Source organism: Equus asinus, chromosome 20, assembly GCF_041296235.1.
Source record: "Equus asinus isolate D_3611 breed Donkey chromosome 20, EquAss-T2T_v2, whole genome shotgun sequence".
Classification (NCBI taxonomy): domain Eukaryota; kingdom Metazoa; phylum Chordata; class Mammalia; order Perissodactyla; family Equidae; genus Equus; species Equus asinus.
The window spans coordinates 100961832-100985734 of NC_091809.1; the positions used below are offsets into that span (position 1 = coordinate 100961832).

Consider the following 23903-nt stretch of genomic DNA (forward strand, 5'->3'; position numbering starts at 1 on the left):
AAGCAAAATAAGTCTGACAGAGAAAGACAAATACAGTATGATTTTGCTCATATGTGGAAGATAAACAAACAAAAACATAGATAAGGAGAACTGATTAGTGGCTACCAGAGGGGAAGAGGGTCGGGGAGGGCAAAAGGGGTAAAGAGGCACAAATGTATGGTGACGGATGGAAACTAGACTTGGTGGTGAACACGATGCAGTCTATACAGAAGCTGAAATATAATGATGTACACCTGAAATTTACACAATGTTACAAACCAATGTGGCCTCAATAAAATTTTTTTAAAAAGAACTTAAAAAAAATTTTTTTCATAAAGCTGTTTCTCCTTATTACATGCCTATTTAAAAAACAAAAGCAAAATGATCACCTGTAGCAGCTAAAGCATGCCTCAGTCCAGCAGCAATACTAACAACCTTCTCTCTCAGGGGCTGTCAAAACAAAGAAAGGGGTGGAGATCTCAGAATCAGCCATCTACAAAATGTTATATAACTCACGCCCAAATCCAAGGCAGCACGGCCCTCATCAGGTGTCTGATTGGTTTAGAGCTCCCAACCCCCAACATTTCCATCCATAAATACTTGCACATGTGTCCCTAAAAGACAAAAGTCTTTTAAAAATACCCCATCACAATGCCTCTCAGGGTTGGGAGGGACCTGCAAGGTCATCCAGCCCAAGGCTGGCAAACATTCTCTGTAAAAGGCCAGATAGACTTTGCAGGCAATACGTCTTCGGTCACTCTACTCTACTCTGCCACCGTAACATAAAAGCAGCCATACACAATAACTACGGAAATGAATGGGCATGGCTGTGTTCCAATAAAACTTTATTTACCAAGGGTTCTAGTTTGCTGAGCTCTAGCTAGTCCACTCTCCATCCAATGCCAGACACCCCTCCATACACCCACCATGTGGTTGTCTAACCCCCCCCAAACACCTACTTCCAGTGACACGGCTCACCACCTCCCCAGGTGCCTGTTCATCTTTGCACAGCTCCATTTATTGCCTTAGGCGAGCCAAACTTCTCTGTCTAGAGTTTCTGACAGTGCTTTCCAAATATGTGAAGACAGTTGTCATGTCCTGTCTCAGACATCTTGTGGTGGTTTTAAAAATAGGTTCTCGGGGCCCTCCCAGTGGCATAGTGGTTAAATTTGTGCACTCCACTTAGGCAGCCAGGGGTTTGCCAATTCAGATCCCAGGTGCAGATCTATACACTGCTCATCAAGCCATGCTGTGGCAACATCCCACATACAAAATAGAGGAAGACTGGCACAGATGTTAGCTCAGCAACAATCTTCCTCAAGCAAAAAGAAAAGAGGAAGATTGGCAACAGATGTTAGCTCAGGGCCAATCTTCCTCACCAAAAAGAAAATAGGTTCTCAAGTTCTTTGAGATTCCTCTCTTCAAGATGTGCCCATTATTCTGCTCCCCTTGAGTGTGGGCTGGACTTAGTGACTTGCTGCTAATGAAGAGGATAAGGAAGTGATGAGCGGCTCAGAGACTAGGTGATAGAAGGCACTGAGGCTTCTTGCTTGACCTCTCTCTCTCCCCCATCACTCTTGGGGGAAGCCAGAGGCCATGTCTGAACAGTCCCATAGAGAGGCCCCCCTGGCAAGGAACTGAAGCCGCCTGCCAGGTGAGAGACCGCTGAAGTGGTCCCACCAGCCTGGAGAGCCTCCAGCTCTCCAGCAGACCTCACGAAGCCCCGGCTGACGCCTCAACTGCAACCTCATGAGGGACCAGCCACGCTGTTCCCAGATTCCTGACTCTTAGAAACTGTGAGACAATAAACGTTTGTTGTTTTAAGCTGCTAAATTCTGGGGTAATTTATTACACAGCAATAGATAACTAATACATATCTCTTCTTTAGGCCCAACACCCCACTTCCATCAGCTGCCACCTGATTTCAAATTCCCTCACCCTTCTTGGCTTCCCTCCTCTAAACATGCTCTTGGGACCCAGCCTCTCGCTTTTAAAGGGACTGTATATACGCCAATCACAGCCCCTTTGGGGCTTTACCACATTTGTTTATTTACAGTGCACAGTGTCTTTCTAAACTTTAAGGCCCTCAAGGGCAGGGTCTCAGTCTTCTTCATCTTAATGTCTAGGGCTTACGAACCAAACCCACACCACAACACAACATCCCAGATGTAGCCTGACCAGCACAAAGGACAGGGCTCTGGTCTCCCTCCTTCTGGAGACTATACTTCTGTTAATGCAGCCCACAATCATATTAGCTTTGGGAAAGACCAAATCTTACTGCTAATAATAATTTGAACATATCGTCCTTTAAAATTTTTCTTTTAATTTTTTTTTTTCAAAAGTAACTGAAGGGCTGGGGTCGGCCTGGTGGCATAGCAGTTAAGTTCGCAGGCTCTGCTTCAGTGGCCCGGGGTTCACCGGTTTGGATCCCAGGAGCAGACCTAAGCACCACTTATCGAGCCATGCTGTGGCAGGCATCCCACATATAAAGCGGAAGAAAATGGGCACAGATGTTAGCTCAGGGCCAATCTTACTCAGCAAAAAGAGGACTGGTGGTGGATGTTAGCTCAGGGCTAATCTTCCTCAAAAAAAAAAAACGTAACTGAGGGACTTGACATGTGGATTCAATCTCTTCAACACCACTTACCTCCAGCCCTTCCTCTCCATCCCCACTGCTGCTGCTTTAGTTTGGGCCAGAATCATCTCTTTGGATTATCAGCAGGAGTTTCCTGAGTCATCCTCTTTCCCTCCATCCTCCGCACCACCCCATCCCACCCTCTCTAACACAGTGGACTTAGCGTTTGTCACACTACCTCCCTGCTGCCCGCTCCCCGGTGGCACTTCCACCACTTCCTTGTATTCCAATCACAGTAAACTGCTGCAGTATCCCAAACCCTCCTGTTTTATGCTTCCATGCCTTCGCTTACAGGGTTCCTTCTGTCTGGACTGTGCTGCTTTTGTACCTGCTCTGTGCAACCTACTATCCCAAGCCAGGCAAACTTCTACTCAACTTTCAAGACTAAGCATAAGCCTGTTCTCACCCCCTCTTCCTCTAGAAAGAGTTCAGTACTCCCCCTTTGGGGTGATATATCATATCTACCATAGTTCTAACATGGTGATGCATTTCCTCTAGAAAGAGTTCAGTACTCCCCCTTTGGGGTAGATATATCATATCTACCATAGTTCTAACATGGTGATGCATTTAGGTATTTCCATAGCTAACATGTATTACTAAACTACAAGAACTCAAATGCTAGGATCGGATCTTACTCACCTCTGTCCCCACTGCCTAATCACAGCGCCTATACACAATAGTTGCTTTTAAATAAATGAATGAATTTTGTATTATATTTCACTTTGGCACATTCCTCCCATTGCTCTATAGGATACAGCCTGTCAAAACGCTTTTACCTTCTGATCCTATCATCCAACATATCTTAACTAATGTTCCTCTCTGTCTTCTTTAATCATGTGACTTAAGCTAAATTAATTATAACTCATATGTAGGTTCTTAAAAAGCCATCTATTTGCAATTGGAAGCTGTAACACTTCCTACAACAGAGACTAGAGTCTAGACTTGTGTGCATACCATGTGCTATAGACTGAACATTTGTGTTCTCGTGAAATTCACATGTTGAAACCTAATCCCCAATGTGATGGTATTAAGAGGTGGGGCCTTTGGGAGGTGATTAGGTCATGAGGGCAGAGCCCTTAAGAAAGGGATGGATGCCCTTATAAAAGAGACCCCAGAGAGTGCCTTTGCCCCTTCTGACATGTAAGGATACAGCAAAAAGACAGCACTCTATGAACTAGGAAGCTGGCCCTCACCAAATCTGCTGGTGCCTTGATCTTGGACTTCCCAGCCTCCGGAACTGTGAGAAATAAATGTGTGTTGTTTAAGCCACCCAGTCTTTGGTATTTTTGTTTGAACAGCCCAAAGGGACTAAAACCCCACGGAAATCATGACCCCAAATAATACCCCACAGATCAAGTGGAATTCAGCAAGATGAGAGGAACAGACACAAGCTCTTTCCAATGAAAATAGAGCTCCCACTATTAGTCAGAGTTTAAGGAAATTAGAGATGAGTGGAGCAGCTTAGGTGGTGGAACTCATTTTAGATTCCAGCATAATTTCTTTAAAAATTCACTTACAACATAATCCTCACAAATGTGTACATTTTAAGTATGAGTGAAAGAGCTCTGAAATCGGGCCAGGAGTCCTATCTGACACTCATGCTGTTCAACATGGTAGCCTCTAACTACACGTGGCTACAGAGCACTGGAAACGTGACTAGACTGAAGTGAGAGACAGTGCAAGGAAAAAGGGAACACCAGAACTCAAAGACTTAGTATAAAATATAGAAATATAAAGTAGCTCATTAACAAAGTTTTATATTGGTGGCATATAAAATGAAATAATAGTTTGGATACATTGGACTAGTTTAAAAATTATTAAAATTAATTTCATCTACATGCCACTACATGGATGAAACTTGAAAACATCACGTGAAGTGAAAGAAGCCAGACAAAAAAGGCCACACACTGCATAATTCTATTTATATAAAATGTCCAGAATAGGCAAATCCATAGAGACAGAGTAGCAGTTGCCAGGGGCTGGGGGAGGAGAGAATGGGAAGTGACTGCTATCGGGTACGCAGTGATGAAAATGTTCTAAAATTAGATAATGGTGACTGGCTGTACATCTCCATGAATATGCTAAAAACCACTGAATTATAAATTTTTAAAAGGTAAATTTTATGGTACATGAATTACATCTCAATAAAGCTATTGTTTTAAAACTTAGTTTTACCTGTTTCTTTTTACTTTTCTAAATAGTGCTACTAGAAAATTTTAAATTACACATGTGGCTCACATTATATTTCTACAGGACAGCACTGGCCTACACCATTTACCTGGCTTGGTTTCTTCAGGCAAGACACTTCTATCTGGACCTGTTTCTAACATAGTTCCCACTAACACTAATTTTAGAATTGTAAAATGCCATTAATGTCTTTATAAGATATATTATCTGTATTGTTTTACTTCACAAAGAGTTACATGTCTGAGAACTAACAGAGGTTTTTCATTCATAAGATCCATCCTCTCAACCTAATTTTTCCCAGAAGAACTTGAGTTTTTCAACTTAAATTCTAACTCCCTCGCTTGTGTTCAGGGACCCAGCCAGCCTTTGGTCTGCGGAGGAATAACTCTAATACCCTGGAAACGCTTTAACAGGACACAGGCAAGCTAAAGATTAGGTGCCGTCCTTACCTCAATGGCCTGGGGAACCACACATCTTCGAGGCCCATGAGGAACTCCTAATTGGCCAAAGGAGTTGGATCCACAAGACAGAAGTTGACCATTTCCTGCAAAATACAAATATTTAAATCACAGACCTCAGAAGTAAGATATCTGTGACCAGTGGGCAAATGCTGAGGGATGACAAGAGCACAGGGAGTGAGAGGAGCAAGCGGGGCCCTGGGCTTCAGCACATTCAAACCACAGTCCTTGCTTTTACCCCTCTAGGAGTAAAAACAGTGGGCACAGGGCTGCTTCACGCCGACTCTCCAGTACACCACCCAATGAACGGCAGAGGAGCTGTGCAGAACATTCAGCCCAGGGCCTGGTGTTGGGAGCAGAAGATACTTATCTCCCACTTTTCAGGTCTCCATGTGATGGAATTTCCAGGCCTTTCTCCGTGCCCTTCCCCATACTCACTGCTTTCCGGAGGATGGGGGGGGTGGGGGGGGCAGCAGGTAACCTAGCCAATTGCTGAGTTTGGGAGAAGAAACAGGACACGTGTGGCTTAGCACCTTCTTCTCAGGCACTCTGGGCTGACACATGGTAAACGTTTCCCCTTAGGAAGTCCCAGAGTTTGGGGGGTAGGCTTGGATCAGGGGAGTGTTAGCAGAACCACTTGGCCTGACACTTAACCCAGGTCTCCAACCTAGCTTTTATCAGTAAAAACCCAGCAGTGCGATCTCCACCTGTGTGACTGCTCTGCATCTTTCTCATGACCGGTTCCCAAGATGAGCAGGAAACAGCGTTATCTGCTCACTCCATGCAACTTCTCCAGAGGCCCACACTGAGCACTTCATAAACGAGAGCTGTTATTCATATTCTAATAATTACTACCAAATTCAACACACATGACGGAACCGCTCTGCAGAAGAGAGACGGTGACACCTGAGCAGGGTTCTAAAGACGGGATAAGAGCTGAGGGGCTGTTCCAGACAGAGAGCAGCACGGACTGCTTGGTCTCACTAGAAAGAAAGTATGAGGAGTGTGGAGAACAAAAGGCAAGGCAACCACAGGGACTGGTGGGAAGAGCACCTGGAGGCCATATGCTTAAACACTTGGGGTCTGAGCTATGCCTGTGAGAATCCACAGGGGTTTGGGGCAGGGGTGACATGGTCAGAAGATGCCCTTGCAAGAGGACTGTGACAAAGAGGGAGCCCAGTCAGAACTCTAGATGGTCCTTTCAATCCAGGATGGCAAGCTAGACAGGGCAAAGGTGAACAGAAAGGTCAAAACGGCTTCCAGGGAGAAATGAGCTGACAAAGTACCTATTGCCAGCTGCTCCCAAGAGCATTATCCTATCAGCCCTTTGCCCATAACCCTCTACATCCTATTCTGCTATCTGCCTTCGCAGAGACTGAACAGTTCTGCCCAGCCATGTTTATTTATGTTTTTTTTTAATTCCTCTTTGGGCAAAAGCTGCTATTACTGTTTTGGCAGCCTCTGATTTCCTCATACAACCCACCACAATGCCCCGTAAGCAACCCTTAGCTGGCAGTAGTGGCTGGCAAGCCCAGACACACAGCTAACATGAACTTCTGGGACAGAAAGTGGCCACTGAAAGTGATCTAGATCATTCCCCAGTCTCTGGCAAAAGTTTTCCAGCCCAAAGCTTTACTGTTAAAGCTCTGCTTGACAAGCAGAGAGAACATTTGCATGTGTTTTTAAACACAGACAGACTTTCATTCAATAAGCATCCCCACCACCACGTTTTTCTCACCCAAAGCCTTTGAGGTGATAAAGACTTACTTAAGAGTCAACTCACCTGTGAGTATAATAGTGAAATCCCAGCCACAGGCCACCTGTTGGATGGGACAGCCAAGGAGGGATCTGCAGGGGGTAAAATACAGGACATCCTCCGTGTGACCAAGCCCCAGCTGCCCATCTTTGTTCAGGCCACAAACAAAAAGGCTTCCTCCATCTGCAAAAGATAAAGCTTTGGTGATAGCGTGCATAGGAGAAATTACAACTGCCAGAGGGAGCAAAAGAATTTCACTAATTATTTGGAGTCACAGACTCATAACTTTTTCCCCCTCACGTTAATCAGCCATGCATATTAATGTGCTCTGGACCAAATGGCACAGGGCCAAGGGGTTCAAATCTAATATCTAAATGGAAACTCCAAGTCCTACAGCAGTGGCCAATCAATCACCAAATTGAGCGTCTACTGGAACAATAAAAGCCACCATCAAACAGTAGAATGTGCCAAGTACTGTTCTAAGAGCTGGATGTGTGGGGCTGACTATCCTTTAGGCACAGTGCCCAGGGCCCACAATACTTTTAGAGGCCCACAAAAATGTTTTCATTTTAAATTCTTTTAAAATAAGAAAAAATAAATGTAACAAAATGATATCTAATACTAAATCTAGCCTGAATTATATTAATCTTTATATCAATGCAGTTGTAAAATATAATCTTAAATATTTCTTCATAGAGGAAAGAGTCCACAAAGGCAAAAGTGCCAAGGACCCACAAAAGTCATACTGCAGCCCTTTAACTCTGATTCTGCTCATCCACCATTATTAGCCCCGTGGAACAGAGAGGAAACTTGTGGCACAGAGAAATTAAGTAATTTGCCCAAGGCCACACAGCAAATCAATAACAGAACCAGGATTTGAACCCAGGCAGTTTGATTCCAGAGCTCATGTTCTTCACCAGGATGCAATATGCCCTCTTTTGCAACTTTACAGCACTTGTCGAACTTGTTAAGTACTATCCTAGGTATTGTGAGGGAAGATTAAGGAAAATACAAAGTTCTTGCTCTCAAGAAATATTCAATCTAATTGCAAAGACTTCTAAATCATGTGTGAAAGTTAAATAGCAATATATGGTATAAAATGTGATACATGTCGCAACTCTGCCACTAATTTGTCTTGTAATCTTAAGCAGTCAGTTATCCTCTCTGAACCTCATTTATATGAAGTCCTTTCAGCTCTGACAATCTAGGATTCTCTGATGGTAACTTGGCTCCATCACAAAAATGTTTTCCTCTGCAAAATACAAAAGGCTGAAAGATGGCAACATGACCCCCTAAGGGAAAATGTTTAGATAAGAAAATTAGGGGCTCTATACTCCTGAAGGAAGTTACCTGTGACCACAGCAGAGTGGCCCCCTCCTCCCGTGATCCTCCTGACACACCCGGGTTTACAGAAGTCATTCAGTTGCTGGGGCAAAAGCACATCTTCCTTATGGCCAAGGCCAAGCTGTCCATAGCTGTTTGCACCCTAGGGATAAAATAAGCCAAGGATAAAAAAGTATGGGAACCCTAACTGCCAGTGTGTACTTACCTGTCTCTATCCTTCTCACCCTGACACACCTCTCAGAGCCTATAACAGATGGGATTTCACAGGCTCATCTTAAGAGGCTGTTATAGGAAACCCATACTTAGCTGGTGGCCCCACCCCCATGACACCACCATTTCCATGTGAGAGGAGCCCTTAGCATCCACAGCTTATCCAAAGATACTCCTCACCTTCCCCTTCCAATGCCCAGGCCCCCTGTGTTGCCTTTGGGGGAGAGCATGGGAGTTCCTTCTGATAAAAGCTAATTATCTAGAGAGACTAAGGAAAGAAAGAAGGAGGGGAAATGGGAATGAAGCGGGTGGGAAATGCCCTGGGAACAGATCTTGTCCCTTCTCCCCACACGCTCACTGGGGAAACTGCAACATCTTTCTCTAATCAAAGGAGCTTAGGATTTTGTGCCCTCACGCAGGGCACACCGTTGTTATTCCATTTGTACAAAGAGGCTGGCAATGATCGCTAAGGCCCTTTCCAAGTACAACGTTTTGTGACTCCAAGATTCACATGCTGAGATTCCTGTAAGGGAACAGATTTCCCCTTGGTGGGCAATATGTCTATCATTGTTATTACACAATAAAGGTCCAGAATCCCTAATCCAAAACCCTTGCAGCCAGATGTATTTCAGGTTCAGAATTTTATAGACTTAAGAATAGTAATACCATATATAAATCATGTATACTGCTGCAAGGTCCTGGAGCAGCACTTATAAGCAAAACTATTATTTCTGCAGTAAAAGCTACAAATACAGTAAGTGGGCAAAGACTATAAAGAGCCTTATGTCAGGTCAGTTTTGGGTTTCCAGAGCTTTTTGTATTCAAAATTGGAGATAAAGGATTGTGGACCCTGCAGGAAGAATCTTATTAAGATTTCAGACATCCTTATAATTTATCCAAGTATCTACTCCTGGCTGGTTCTTCCTAAAGATGAGTAGCAAAACCTTTAAAACGTCTTCATGTTTTAAGACACCTGAATAAGGAAAAGTGATTTAAAACCACTACAAAAAATACATACATACACATACATACATACATACATGCAAACTCCTATCCCTTGTGGTCTATTCCACAGCCATCCTAGCTGCAAGGTCTCCAAGGGAAGAGCAAACCAGGGCAGGGGCACAGGTCCCAGAGGCCCTCAGAAGCAATATTAGCTACCAGTTACTGAGTGCTTCTCCATCGGGTAAGCATTCACCCTTAATCCTCACAAAAATGGAAGAGATGGGCATTATCACTCTCATTTCACAGATGAAGAAACTAAGGCTCAGAGAGATTAAGCAACTTTCCATAGTCACACAGCTGGGTAGGCAACAAGTTAGATACCCCGTTCCTTTCATTACACCATACTGTGTCTCTAAGAAAAAAGAAAAAACAGGATAGTGAGACAGACAAGGTTTACCTGGCAGGAGGCTGACTGTACGACCCCATCACTTTATCCCCTTTTTCTGCTTTATTTTTCTTCATGGCACTCCTGACATTACATATTTGTTTACTTATTTACCATCTACCTCCCCCTCTCCAAAAAGTAAACTCCATGAGGGCAGGAACTTTGTTTTGCTCACTGCTATTTCTCCTGCATCTGAAACTGTGCTGACCCAGAGAAGGTGTGCATATATTTTATAGCGAATGACTGTAAGACCCTATGAGTCCCTACCTAAGAAAGATCAATGGAGTGTAAACGCAAAGGATTTCTCTGTCAGCCCTGAGACCTCTGTGGCTGCCCCACTACCAGGACTGCAGGCTGCCAAACAGAAAGTAAGGGAAGACACAGGCATTCTGGGATTCAAAGTATGGCACTCAATTTTTGTAATGCAGCAAGAGGCCCTAAATCCAGGATAAAGCAAAACAAAGGAAAATTTAATACTGCATATGGCCGACCACTCTATTTGCCTCCCTTCCTTACAAACACTCCAGACACCCCTCCACCATGGACACACATATCCCTTCAAGAAGGTAAATCCCCTGTTATGGACTGAATTGTGTTCCCCTAAAACTAATCTGTTGAAGCCCTAACCTCCAGTACCTCAGAATGTGACTATATTTGGACATAGAGCCTTTAAAAAGGTAATTACGGTTAAATGAGACCATACAGGTGGGTCCCTAATCCAGGACAACTGGTATCATTTTAAGAAGAGACACCAGATGCTCTTACACAGAGAAAAAGCCACATGAGGACACAGAGAGAAGCAGCCTCTGCAAGCCAAAGAAAGAGGCCTCAGAAGAAACTAAACCTGCTGACACCTTGATCTTGGACTTCTGGCCTCCAGAACTACGAGAAAATAAATTGCCCCTGTTGAAGCCTCTCAGTCTGTGGTCTTTTGTTACGGCAGCCTTAGCAGACTAACACACGCCTCCCCGAAGATCATGCAGCAGGAAGAACACACCAGCAGGCCCCTAAACACAGCAGTGGCGTTAGGTTCAACAACATCTCTGTTTCACGGGGACAAGGTCATAGCTGACACACAGACCCCAGTCTCCTGCCAGGAAAACGCCAGAGACAGCCACCCACCCCAGGCACACATTCAATCCCCAACTCCACCCCCAGTTCAAGCGCCACCCCAAAGATACTCAGCCAGCCAGGCTCCCTCAGGCCACACCACGCTCTCCCTTCTGCCAGTCTGCAGCCTGACATTCAACAAGTTCTGCCTGGTACTGATAATCACCTTTTTAAAAATTAATCAATACATACTGGTTTTCACTGCACTATAGATGTTATCCCTCTCCCGACACAAGAGCTGGAAGTCTTTCACTCTTGCGTTGTTCCCAGACCAACACACAGCTCGGCACACACAGGTATTCACTCGCTAGCCAACAAGTATTTACTGAGCACCCTACAACGTGCCTGGCACCCTGAGCAAGCCAGGCACAAAACCCACCCTTAGGACGCTTACGTTCCAGCCAAGCAGACTGACTCGAACAAATACATATTTCATTACAGTTGTGATACGTGCTATGAAGAACTAGGAGACACTCGGTTTGCTTGTTCTCGAGCAGCTGATCGGATGGATGCCTGCCACACACTCCTGGGCAGACACCCACCCCCCCATCCCCCGACACATAAAGATGACCGTCTCTCGGTGCTCCTGTCAAACCAACACCAGCGCAGACCCCCACGCCCCCAATACAGGTAAGATCCGGTCACAGCTGAATATCCGCAAATGTGCAGGGTCTCCGCCTCGTGCACGGTCGAACACCGCAGGCCTCACATCAGAGGATGCTCCCGCCAGGCAGGGGTGGGGCTGGGGAAGGGCCTGCAGCCTCCGGCCAAACGGTGGGTGGAGCACAGGTGGCCCCACGGGGCTCAGACGGGGCGGTCCTCTCCCTGCAGAGCCCTCCACGCTGTCTTCCCGGCGCTATCCAGGCCCGAGGGCTCCCGCCGAACCCGACGCTCGGCCAGGAGTCAGGTTCTTCCCGCGGCGCCGCAGCCCCTCGGGTCGGGACCCCTCCACAGCAGGCCCCTAAGTCCCCCCGCGAAAGCCCTTCCCTCCCCGCCCTCTCCGCCTCAGCCCCAACACGGGATCCTCCAGCCTAGGCCGGCTCGGCCTCAGCCGCCCGCCAAGCCCCAGCCCCAGCCCCAGCCCCTGCCCCAGCCCGCCCACGCCGAGGCCGGGAGCGCCCAGCCCCCGAGCGCCCCTCCGTCCCAGTGCCCCGGCCGGGGGCGGAGTCACGTACCCAAGCGAAGAGCGCGGCCGCCGCAGGGCCGGCCTCTGAGGCGCGCGGCTCGCGCTCCATGCGGGACGCTCCGCCGGCGCTTCCGGGAGGGGCTGGCGCGGGGAGGGGGCCACCGGGGGAGGGGCCCGATGGGGGAGGGGTCTGGGGAGGGGGAGGAGTCCGTGGTGGAGGAGGAGCCCGGCGGGGGAGGGGTCTGTGGTGGAGGAGGGGCCTGACGGGGGAAGGGTCGGGGAGGAGGTGGTGTCTGTGGTGGAGGAGGGGCCCGCCGGGGGAGGGGTCTGTGGTGGAGGAGGGGCCTGACGGGGGAGGGGTCTGTGGGGAAGGAGGGGCCCGCGGAGGGAGGAGCCCTCCGGGGGAGGGGCCCGCCGGGGGAGGGGTCGGGAGGGAGGGAGGGGCCGCCGGGGGCGGGGCCCGCCGGGGGAGGGGTCTGTGGGGAGGGAATACCCGCCGGGGGAGGAGCCCGACGGGGGTGGGGCCTGCGGGGGCGGGGTGGCCAGGAGCGCGGTGGCCGCCTGCAGCCGCCTTGCCCCGGCGCGGTCTTAGCGTGTCCGCCAGAGGCCTCCTTGTCTCGCAGCGTGGGTCTGCCACTCTCTGCCTCCCCTGGCGCTCTTTATTTTTAGTAATGATTCTGTAGGGGTGCGTTACGCTCCTTCATGTTTTTGTCTCCTTGGTGTCCCACGACAGCCCAGAGAGGCTGGGATTGTATCGCTATTTGATGGGGAAGAAATTGAGCCCGGGGAGGAGTGGAAGGGGTCCTGCCCCCGCGTCTTAGGCCGAACTGTCTTTGGGCCTGCTTTGGTGTGGGTTTGCGAAATCCAAGGGAGCTTCTCGGTAGGCGCGTGTAGTGTCTTCCTTTCTACACTGTAGCGGTCTCGCCTTCAGCTCCTGGCACGGAGCGGGAATTTACACCCCGGGGCGCTGAATGGAGGAGGCTGGTTCTCGCGGATTCCTGCCGGGGCGGCCTTCTAACCCTCAGCGCTCCGAGCATGCCCCTGCCCTGATTCTGATCATCAATACAGGGTAATTTTCACCCAACAGAGATTTTCATATAAAATGGTTTTTATCAGACACCCTCATACGCTGCTTGTGGGAGCTAAATACAGTCTTCCTGAAGGGAAATGTGGCAATGCGTATTAGGAAAGTGAAGATAGATATTTACCCGGTAATTCCACTTCTGTTAATTTATCCCAAGAAAATAATCAGAGCTGTGCACAAAGACTTAGACTGCAAGTTATTCATTATGGGGTTATATATAATAGGAAAGAACTTATTACCTGAAAGTCCAAAAATAAACTGATTAAATTATGGCATAGCCATGCAATGGAATACTAGGTTCCCATTAAAAGATGTTTTGGGGGATATTAAACAAGGAGAAAATGTTCATGATATTTCATTAAAGTAAGTATCATACTAGTTTTCCATACACACACACACATATACTCCAGGTAGTGGATTACAAGTGATTTTTATTTTCTTTTTTGTCCTTTTTTGTACATAACGCATATTTTCCAAGTCACACATTATCTTGTGGGTACAAGTGGGGTCACATCCAAGATGATAATCCACATTCACTAGTACTTGACCCCTCTGCTGACACAAGTACTCATCACCCTTTATGCCTGGGGGCCCTGGAAAGTGTTTCTGGTGAGCACTTGACACAGTTCTTTCCTGTTTTTTCACTCCACCCATTCCTTGGTGTCTCTGCCTATAAGACCACTTGAGGGCAGCACCTCACCTTTACCTCTCCTGCCTGTGACATCTTGAGAACATCAGTGCCCATGCCAAGAAAAATGTAAACTTGAGCGAGGCAAAGCAGCTCTTTGTTCTCGAGAGACCTTGATGTGCAAAAACTATACCATGATTGCTGATGGTTTTGTAAGAGCGTTCTGAGCATTCCTTAAAGCATGTGTACTAGAATGTAAAAATCAGACCCTTCCCGTCTCAGTTTTGGCTGAGACTCCAAGGCAATAAGTGCCAATTACTCCCCCATTATTAAGTGACGTACAAGACCACCAAAGCAGAACTTGTGAAGGAGGTCTCTAGAAACCAGTGTATGACTTCCAGTCCATGAAAGAGGTTAGAGAGGCTGAGAGAGAATTCTGTTTGGATATGTGGTGTTAGTTGTCAATGTGCAGTGAGTCCTGCCCTCCTCATGTCTAAGGAGAGGCATGCCTCAGAGGGCCACTAAGTGAACTTGGTATGTATCCCTCCAGACTGGGGCCTGGGCAGGCTGCTGTCCAATTTGTGCTGAGAAATCCAATGGCTTTTGGCCAGACAAGTGACACCCACAAGAGAGTTGGCCAATACATTCCTAGAGGCTGAGGGAGATGAATTCAACAGCCCAGTCAGAGAGGTACCCACATCAAGAGATCCTGAGGAATAAGAAGTAGGAAGGTCTTCCAAAACACCCACAGAGAATGAGAGTCAGCCTTATACTTACCAAGGACAGGAAGCACATACGCCAACTCACACAGTATCAGAACAAAAAGAACTTTCTACTCCTTACCCTCCCCTCCCCACCACCATTCCCAAACCCTGGAGGAGCCAGAGGCATCCTAGAGACTGAGGAAGGAGGAGCAAGAAAATAAGAAGCTAACTAAGCACACCCCTTCCTTTCTCGATTCCAGAGAAGAAAAACTTTAACATTACATAAAGTTCGATGTTTTGAACTTTTACACAAGACTGGGCTTTTAAAATACTGAAATGAGACAGTGAGTGCGTGTGTGTATGTGTGTGTGAAAGAGAGAGGCAGAGAGAGATTAGAAGCTAAGGACTGGGAACGAGCAGAAACTTCAAGGCAGGGACCTCAGATTTCAACCAAAGGGGCAAGGAGTACCCAGAGTACCCAGAGTCAGTTCTAATAGAGAGAGGGTCTAGAAGAGTTCAGTCATTTCCCAACTTGAATTCCTCTTGAATGTACATGCATCAATACTTCAGCTAACCTACAGTTATATCCCTTAATACAATTTCTTGGAAGCACTGAGATGTTTCAACTGTTTCAACTAGGTACATGCCGCCGACTAACTCTTCCTGGTTGAGTTGCAGCTCTTGAACTGGGCTAGCCTTAAACTATTTAATGGTGTCACTTTCAGATGCCTTATCTCCCGACAGGAGGAAAATATAAAGTATCTGGCCGTACACACTATACCTCTGTAGCATACAGGTTAGGAAATTTTTTTCCATTAGATTATCTTATTTGATCCTCTCAATATTATTGGTACACTAAGTCCTGTTAGGATCATTATTTCATAGATGAGAAAACTGAGGCTCAAAGAAGTTAAATGATTTACTTCAAGGTCAGATTTTTGTTTTGATAAAGGCAGATTAGCTAGCTCCAGACCACTTCCCTCACCAAAAACAACTAGAAAAACTGGGGGAACACATTTTAAAAATCTGTTTCAAGTCATTGGAGAGCTGTCAAAGCAGCCAGAACTTGAAGGGCCAAGATCTTGAAGCTGAGAGATTATATTTGGCATAACTTTTCTGCTTGAAGCATTTGCTAATTAGCAAGCAGTGACTTGGAGGCTAAGAAACTGGGCTGAAAGCAGCAACTGAGAAACTGAGAAATTGAACAGTACTTTTAGCAATCCTATGGGGGAGGCAGATGAGCGCGAAGGAGGGGACAAAAGTAGGAGCCCAGGGTTCCCAAGGAAAAGCGCTGGTCCACACCCATAGCTTTCCTTTGGGGTCTCCATAGGGCTGCACCTTAGTAGTAGAAGCAACCTGGAAATAGACCAGCCCTCACAAAGACTGAGCTCAGCTCCAATTGCCTTGATTCCTGGTTGGACTAAGGAGATCTTCCCATGCCTTTATATACTGCCTGCTAGAAGCAAAAGTGAATTCCCTCTGGAGAAAGATAAAATCATCCAGAAGCTATGGGGGACCTCTGATTAGGAGAGTGATTATACTAAAGATTCTTTACATATGACAATAAGTTTCTTTTACAAAGTCCTCTCATAACAGAATTCCTCCATAACCCAGGGAAGTAGACTTAGCTCGTGTTACAGATGAGGAACATGAGACAGACTTCATCAAGAATTCTGAAAAGCGGTTACTCTAGGTTCCAGGTTTGGCTTCCCTTATATCTCATATTCATAGGCTTTTTAAGAAGTGTAAGGATGTTATAGATTCCTTAAACCAATAAAATTGCTAACATATATTTAAATTAGTTTTTAACATTTGTTTGACAAAAAATAAATGCTTGTTGAGAAGATGAATTTTGTGCTAATTTATTATCCAGTTGAATAACAAACTTACAAATCATAAATGTATGTTATATAGTAAAATAAAGACTAGACTGAAATAGACCACAGTATCTTGATACATGTCCTAGAAATTAATGTATGAACTCTATTATATGTCCCCTTAGAGAAATCCAGAATTTTTTCTTTTTTCAACTTGGGAGCCAACTTAAAAATTAACTATAATTCTGTACATTTTGGTGTGTCGTTACTACTGGATAACTCTGAATGACAAAATAGGCAGATTAAGAAATGTGGGCATTCTGATGACCAACATTTCGAGCTTTCTTCAAAAAGTCAGGAAAACACCATCTATATCTTTGAGTAATAACTCACTGATTAAGAATTATGAACCAAATTTTTGGTTCAGTTCTGTTCTCATATTTGAATAACTGTTAACATATTCCTAGATGCTTTGCAGATATATACGTAAAATGCATGAAAATTCTAAGACTCTCAGGATTCCTGATTTACTAAATATCACAAATCCAGAGGTTAGAAGAAAGAAGTGAAATCAATCATTAAATATTTCCATTATTCTGAAGTTGTGAATTATAACTGTTGTGCCTTAACATTATTTCAGTGTGCTTTAGTCATAGAGTGATTTTAAATACCATTAGTATAAACTTCAACAACTATGATTCTTTACCATGATCAAAGTTGTATGAAAGTAACCACATACAGTATGCATAATTTGCTGTTATTTGCTATCATGGTTTGCTTATAATAGATTTCCTTGCAACAAAATATGCTAACTATAAACCAGCTAATCAATATTTCAAATGATTTTAGATTAGCTGACTTGGGTCTGTTACCATCAAAGGTATACTTAACAGTCGGTCAGCTATTAAAATTTATAAGTAATGTGTAAATCCAAAATAGCATGAATTACTCTTCCCAATTCTAGTTCTTTGTATAACAAAGTGAAATAAATTCTTTTAAAGTTTTTAATAATTTCTTTTGAGGTCTAAAAAGTATTAAAAGATCTAGTGATCTGATGTGAAATAAAACATGTTAAATGGTATGTAATTCGACTATTAATGTGAAAAAAAATAAGGACACAATTCTTCCAGTAGCTGATTAAGACTGGAAAATTAACTTAAAATGTGACTGTGAATGTGCCATTAAGAAATAAGATCACTGGGCGAGGAAGCTGACGGGGTACAATATTCAGGTGATTCTGAGTTCCTTTTAAACCTGTTGAGTTTCAGATACTTGACAGGGCTGCTGTGTTACACAATCCCATTTCATTCTGCATGAATGGTACTACAAGGAGTTGTACAAGGTTGGCCTAACGAATAGGACATCTAGATGAAAATATCCAGCAGCCAGCTGGAATTAACAGGCAAAAATTCAAGAAATATGTCAGAGTTAGCACTGCAAATATGGGAGTCATCTGAAATAAGAATTGAAGTCGTGGACATGGATGACATTTCTCATGAAGAGATGGCAGAGAGAGGAGGGCCAAAGACAGAAATTTGAGGAAAGTCTTCCTTTAGTGGGTAGGGGGAGGAAAGGAGCAAAATAAAGAGACCCAGCATGTATTTGAGAGTTCAGCTTCACTCATTTATATCAAGCCTGTACTACAGCACCATCAGTACTCCCTGAACTATACAGCCGACATAACCAATCCTTGCAACCCCTTGCATTATTACAGTGGTGGGTCTGAAATGGTCTTCTTGATCTTTCTTACATTCCACTTCTTCTTTATTTCCTCACCCTCTACCCTCATGACTTGCCTTCCTATTTACAGTCTCACCTTATACCTTGGAAATAAAGTACTTGACACTGCTTTTCCACCTTTAACTTTGTGCTTCTCTCTTGTCTCTCAGTTTGAACTCTCCTTTTGGCAGTGCTGTCTCCTGCTAACCAGAGGACAATCTCATCACGATACATGGGCCTTGCAAGTGGCACCCCCACCAAGTTCCCCTTGGCCCCACGAGTAGGACAGATAATCTAAAACAAACCAGCATGATGCAATGCCATAGACAGGAAAAAGAGTTTCAAGGAAGATGGTCACTTGGAAGGGACTCCCTAGTGGCTACAAAAAAAAGTCCCAAATTCTTAGCCTGATCTCAAGGATTATACCCCAATCAACCTTTCCAGACTTTGCCGCTACTATTTTCCTGCAGGAAACTACACCTGAACTAGACTACTTGCTCTTTACTGGGTATGTTTCGTGTGCAAAGGCCTCTACACTTTGCTCATGCTACCAGAGGAGACAGTTGGGCTACTAAATTTAGGCATGTGAATGTGACCAAGCTTGGCACAAATTCATCGATAAGTAAGACACTTCAGAAATAAGAGGATCTTGGATAACAATATGAATCAGCTCCATAATACCCCATTAAGATACTTCAAATGATTATAAATGTCATTTTGCCAAGAAGGATTGAGGAAAATAGAATCAGGCTGGGACTAGATCTATCCATTGGGTCAAACAAGTTCTCTATGAAAAGCAAGTGGTCAATGAATTGTATGGTATGTGAATCATATTTCACTAAAGATGTTAGAAAAAGAATAAGTTGTAGCTAGAGTATCCAGGTACAAATTTTCAAAGACTAATGATCCATTAAGAGATGGGAATAGAGAATATTGTTTGGCTGCAGTCCCCCCCACAACCAGCTCTTCAAGAAAAGCAAGAGTTGGCCCACAGGCCTCTGAATTGATGCTCAGCTGCTCTCAGGATTAGGACTGGCGACATCAGATGCTCAGCTGCCTGCCAACCTTAGCAAGGGCATCACTGACAACATCGAGGTCGTGCTGAAGCTCGGTCATGGCGCTGGTTATGCTCTTGGTGTCTTTCAAGATCTGAATACTTCGTGTATATGGATTATACTTCACTCCAAATGGACGCTTAATTGTTTTGGTAAATTCTCTATTTAAGAAAACAAATGAGAGGCGATCAATTTCTAGGGGGAAAATGATGAAAATTAAATAACAGCAAAACTATTTCACACACTAGGCAAAAGACAAATCTCATTAGCTATTCGTGCAACCAATCTGAGCTACTTCCCTACGCTGCATGTGCAGAGGCCCCCTGGAATCCCACACGGGTAGGAAATCGAAAGTAGACATGGATACATCTGCCCCTGTATTACTGGGGAAAGATCCTGTGGATGGCTTTAGTAACCATTCATTACTTTATACAGTAAGGAGACCAACTACAGTAGCTTTATCAGTAGACAGTGACAATAATTGACACAGACCCCTCAGTTGTGATTTACATAACTACACCTACACACACACACACACACACAGACACTGAAACAGGCCAAGAACAGTCCTGCCTCCTACCCACATACATTCTGTTTAGAATGTTTTCCTCTAGACTTCTCTCAAATGACCTAAATTCTACCCTTTCTTCAAGCATTAAAGTTGTGCCTTCTTTAGCCAACATTTGAACCTCTCGTTTGGCACCCCCAAGAACAATTGTGTTCAGGACCTTTAAGGACACAGCTGAGGACAACTGTACATGAGTAGGGGTTGAAATCCAGCTTGCAATACACCCGGTCAACCCAGGGGGACCTCTCCTTCTAATTTGCACGAAGGTGCCATATGTGCTAGAAGGAGCCCTGCTGGGATTGTTATTTGATTCTGTGCATAGCCCAACTCCTCAACTAAGGGAAAACCCCGGAAGACAAGGAATATGTCTTCAACCCCATCTATCTCCATCATCACAATGTGGCATCATAAGCCCTCCACCAATTGTTCTGTTGATTCTGCTCCTATAGTCCTTTCCTTTCCTACTACCTCTCTCTTTAAAGAGTTCAGGCTTTTATTTACACCTGAAGTATTGCAAGAATCTCCTAAGCAGTTTCTCTGCCTCCAATATCCTTTCTTAACAACACACTTAGCTGATTGATAATTAAAGCAGCTTTGAATGCCTCACACATATCTCCTATATTTTTCTACCTCCTTACCTTTCTTATGCTGTCCTTTGGCCAAAAAATTAACATATCTAAATCCTATCTATCCTTCAAATCCTTTCTCAAATGCCATTAAGCTTTACCTGTTCCCCTAGCTGGAATAAATTGCTCCTGAATAAGTGCAGAACAATGTTTCATTGTGTGTAGTTTATTTTTCTTTTAGATTACAAACTCTGATGGGAAGAAAAGCAACTTGTCAATGTATCTGATTCATATTTGCAACTACCGAGCATCATAATAAACAACATACTCTAAATATTTGTTATGAAAGAAAGATGTGTTACAGGCAGAGGCGTAGGGTAAGATTCTAAATATCCAGCTGTTTACTTCTGCGATTCATTACCATTATTGGACCTATCTTTCGCAGGGGAAAATCAAGTCATGAGGAAGATATACTTTACCTCATCTTCTCCTTTGCATCTTCGAAGCTTTCAGACACAAAGTAGACATCCTGAAAAGTTGTGATGAGACACTCCTGCTTGCAGGTAATCTTGGGATCAAAGGGCTTTACTTTGGCATGGCCAGAAAGTGCATGCTGGAGGAGGGAGAGTGAGCGAATCAAAGACTGCTATCTATTTTCATGGATCACATCTACACACAACTGCCCGAATCGGCACACCTCTGAATGTATTACTAAGGCACTGGCCCCAACCTCCACTTCCAAACTTATTTCCTACAGCTCTATTTACCCCCACAATATATGCCAGCAAAACAAACAGCTTGCTATTCCCCATAAATGCCCCAAGATCACCTCCATTGTTCTAACACTCTTCTCCATGTCGGAGGCACCCAAGGATCTTTCTTTCTTTATTTCTGCATTATGGCACCTACTTTCTACCCTGCACTAGTTACTCCTATACACGACTTGTACCCACCACCAGGCGGTCAGCTTCCTGAGAGCAAGACAGTGCCTTGGATGGTATTTCCTGCACATCTGATTTAACATAGTTTTTTTATTTAAATTGGAAATTAGAGAAAAATGTTTCTTAAGTAATGTTTACTGCCACCCCAAGTATTTTCCATAGTAAGCTCTTGTTCAAATCCAAATATAATTTCAGGTCTTATCAATTCTATGAAGTGGGTATGGTTATGTGCAAAGATCTACAGCTCTTACTTTGAGTTCGCTGATAGAAGAGAGTAATCCAGCACCAAAGACTCTCAGCTGCCCGTCTTGTTTACACAGACCAAACTCCACAGTGAAAAAGTAGCACTGCGAAAGGACATCGACATCACTTCACATCCTGAGTGACTCAACATAACAAATCACAGCTCTTCATCCCCAACCCAGAGCACCCTGGAATGAAGCCCCAGACCCCCAGACCAGCTCACAAGTATTTCTTCAATCGGTCTTGTTCTAAACCAGCACTTCTCAAACTTTTGTTCCCGGGACCCTTACACACTCTTAAAAATTACTGAGGACCCCAAGACCTTTTGTTTATCTGGGTATTAGCGAGCTATATTTACCATATCAAGAAATAAAACTGAGAAAAATTTAAAGTTTATTAATTAATTTTAAAATATAATAAACCATTTTATGGTAATATAGACATTTTAATGAAAAGTAACCATATTGTACAAAACAAAAATCATGAGAAAAGTAGCATTGTTTTACATCGTTACAAATCTTTCTGATGTCTGGCTGGAAAACAGATGGACTCTCATATCTACTTCTGTATTTAGCCTGTTGCAATATGTTGTTTTGGCTAAAGTATATGCAGAAAAGTCAGCCTCACACAGATAAGTAGTTGGAAGAGGGTTTAATATTGTAATAGCCTTTTCAGACAATTGTGGATATTCTTCTTTGATATTCCATCAAAACTCAACAGTAGTTTCTTAAAGTTCAGCTGCAATGTGAAATCTGAAACCACATCAATGAACTCTATTACATTCAAATCCACTTTGCACTTTGAATGGATCTTTTTACTCAAGGACCCTGTGAAAGGCGTTCAGAGACCCCAGAGGTCCCCAAACCACAATTCGAGAAGCACTGTTCTAACCATCTAGCTTATTTCATACCACATCCCCCACTCTCACAGGCTGCTCCAGCTTCTTGTCATTTCCCCAGTTACAACAAGCACTCCCTGTCTTTTCTTGTGTGCCTTCATGCTGAGATGTTCTTCCTTCCTTTCTCGGCACATGAAAACATTACTTCTCTTCCATGGGCCAGTCCGGATGTTCGTCTTCCATGAAAGCGGCCCCAAGCAGTTCTCTGCACTCCCAGAGCTCTCTGCCTGAACTTCTCTAGAGACCTCATCTCCTTCTAACACAACTGTCTCCTCAAGAAGTGTGTAGGTTCCTTGAAGGCAGGAACCAGGCCTTACTCATCTTTGTATTTCCAGCACGATGTCTAGCACCTTGCGCTCAAAAATATTTTTAGCATCATTTTTAGGGAATCTATCATTTTTGTTGAAAAAAGAAGATATACAAACTACTAACATTATTGTACTCCAGAGTTTCTCTACCTTTTTTTTTTTTAAAGCTCATGTCTCCTTTTGATAAATCTTAGAGTTTTACATCCTCCTTTAGTGTTATTTAAATTATTTAAATTAAATTAAGACAAATTTTCAAATGGTCATCTTGAATGTACACTTTACCCAAATACTCAGACCCCACCCCAGGTAAGAATTATTGATCTATACAGCTATTTCCAGATTTATACCGTTGCCAGTTTTTGAACAGCCTCCTCTGAAGCTCCAAGGGAAGCCAGGCCAATTTCTTGGGAGAACTGAGCAAAGCTAGGTTCAGCCAAAAGGGGGACATGACCTAAGAGTTCATGGCAGGTATCTCTGAAAAAGAGGTACAAGCTTGTCACACTGTGATGCTTCTCATGAATGCACAACCAACCATTAATCTGATCTTTTTTGTTTTTCAGATTGATCAGGTGGTACTACTTGGAAATGAACCACAAAGGACACTAATACAAATAAAGAAACTATTTTGGTTCAAAACCTTGGCCACTCACAAACACACGCACATAAGTGCATACAGATACCCATAAACAGCCACATGACCTCCATTCCTTTAGGGGTTTTAATCAGAGCTCTGCTCAAATGTCACTTCTCAGCATGTCCTTCCCTGATCACCCTTTTCCAAATAGAAACACCTCCCATGCACAACTCTATGTCCTCTCCCTGCTTTATTTTGCTCCACAGCACTTATCACCATCTGAAATAATACATATATTTACTGATTTGTTTATTATCTATATTCTCCATTGGAATATAAGCTCTATGAAGGCAGAAGCTTTTGTCTGATTTTTTTCAGCGTTACACTTCCTATGCTTAGAACAGCACCTGGCACCTAACAGGCTGCCAATTAATAATAGTACTAACAATGGAGAACATACATAGAGCATGGGGCATGTGTTCTGGGCCAGGCACTGTTCTAAATGCTTTACGTGAATTCATTTAATCTTCACAAAAACCTCATGAGGTAGGTACCATTATTACGAATAGCTATTTGATGAATGAAAGTTGAAGTGCAAGTACT

At 44.1% G+C, this 23903-nt stretch overlaps 2 protein-coding genes and 1 long non-coding RNA gene across 43 annotated transcripts in view; 1 reads left to right on the plus strand and 2 right to left on the minus strand.

The window, feature by feature from the left end:
• SERGEF (secretion regulating guanine nucleotide exchange factor) overlaps nt 1–12398 on the minus strand; it is a 232699-nt gene extending 220301 nt beyond the window's left edge. For 34 of the 39 annotated variants that reach the window (XM_044753447.2, XM_070491316.1, XM_070491314.1 and 31 more), the window contains exons 1-5: nt 12245–12398; nt 8366–8501; nt 7043–7198; nt 5251–5345; nt 369–429 (exon numbers count right to left, since the gene is read on the minus strand). In XM_044753447.2, the coding sequence (XP_044609382.1) occupies nt 369–429; nt 5251–5345; nt 7043–7198; nt 8366–8501; nt 12245–12304 (508 nt within the window). In that variant the 5' untranslated portion in view covers nt 12305–12398. Of the gene's footprint in view, nt 1–368; nt 430–5250; nt 5346–7042; nt 7199–8365; nt 8502–11448; nt 12138–12244 lie in introns of those variants that run through there. The other 5 variants (XM_070491304.1, XM_070491288.1, XM_070491302.1 and 2 more) reach the window with 5 other exon arrangements.
• On the plus strand, nt 11876–23900 carry LOC123279089 (uncharacterized). Of its 2 annotated transcripts, none has more exons than XR_011495933.1 (4): nt 11876–11976; nt 13127–13264; nt 20782–20899; nt 23287–23900. It is a non-coding gene; the product is annotated as an uncharacterized lncRNA (long non-coding RNA). The 2 variants fall into 2 exon arrangements; XR_011495934.1 differs by having other exon boundaries at nt 11905–11976; nt 13112–13264.
• Nucleotides 13691–23903, minus strand: part of TPH1 (tryptophan hydroxylase 1) — a 29069-nt gene continuing 18856 nt past the window's right edge. For both annotated transcript variants that reach the window (XM_014847873.3, XM_070491323.1), the window contains 4 exons: nt 23074–23200; nt 21529–21624; nt 20816–20949; nt 13691–19363 (listed from right to left, as the gene is read on the minus strand). In XM_014847873.3, the coding sequence (XP_014703359.2) occupies nt 19189–19363; nt 20816–20949; nt 21529–21624; nt 23074–23200 (532 nt within the window). In that variant the 3' untranslated portion in view covers nt 13691–19188. The remainder of the gene's footprint in view (nt 19364–20815; nt 20950–21528; nt 21625–23073; nt 23201–23903) is intronic.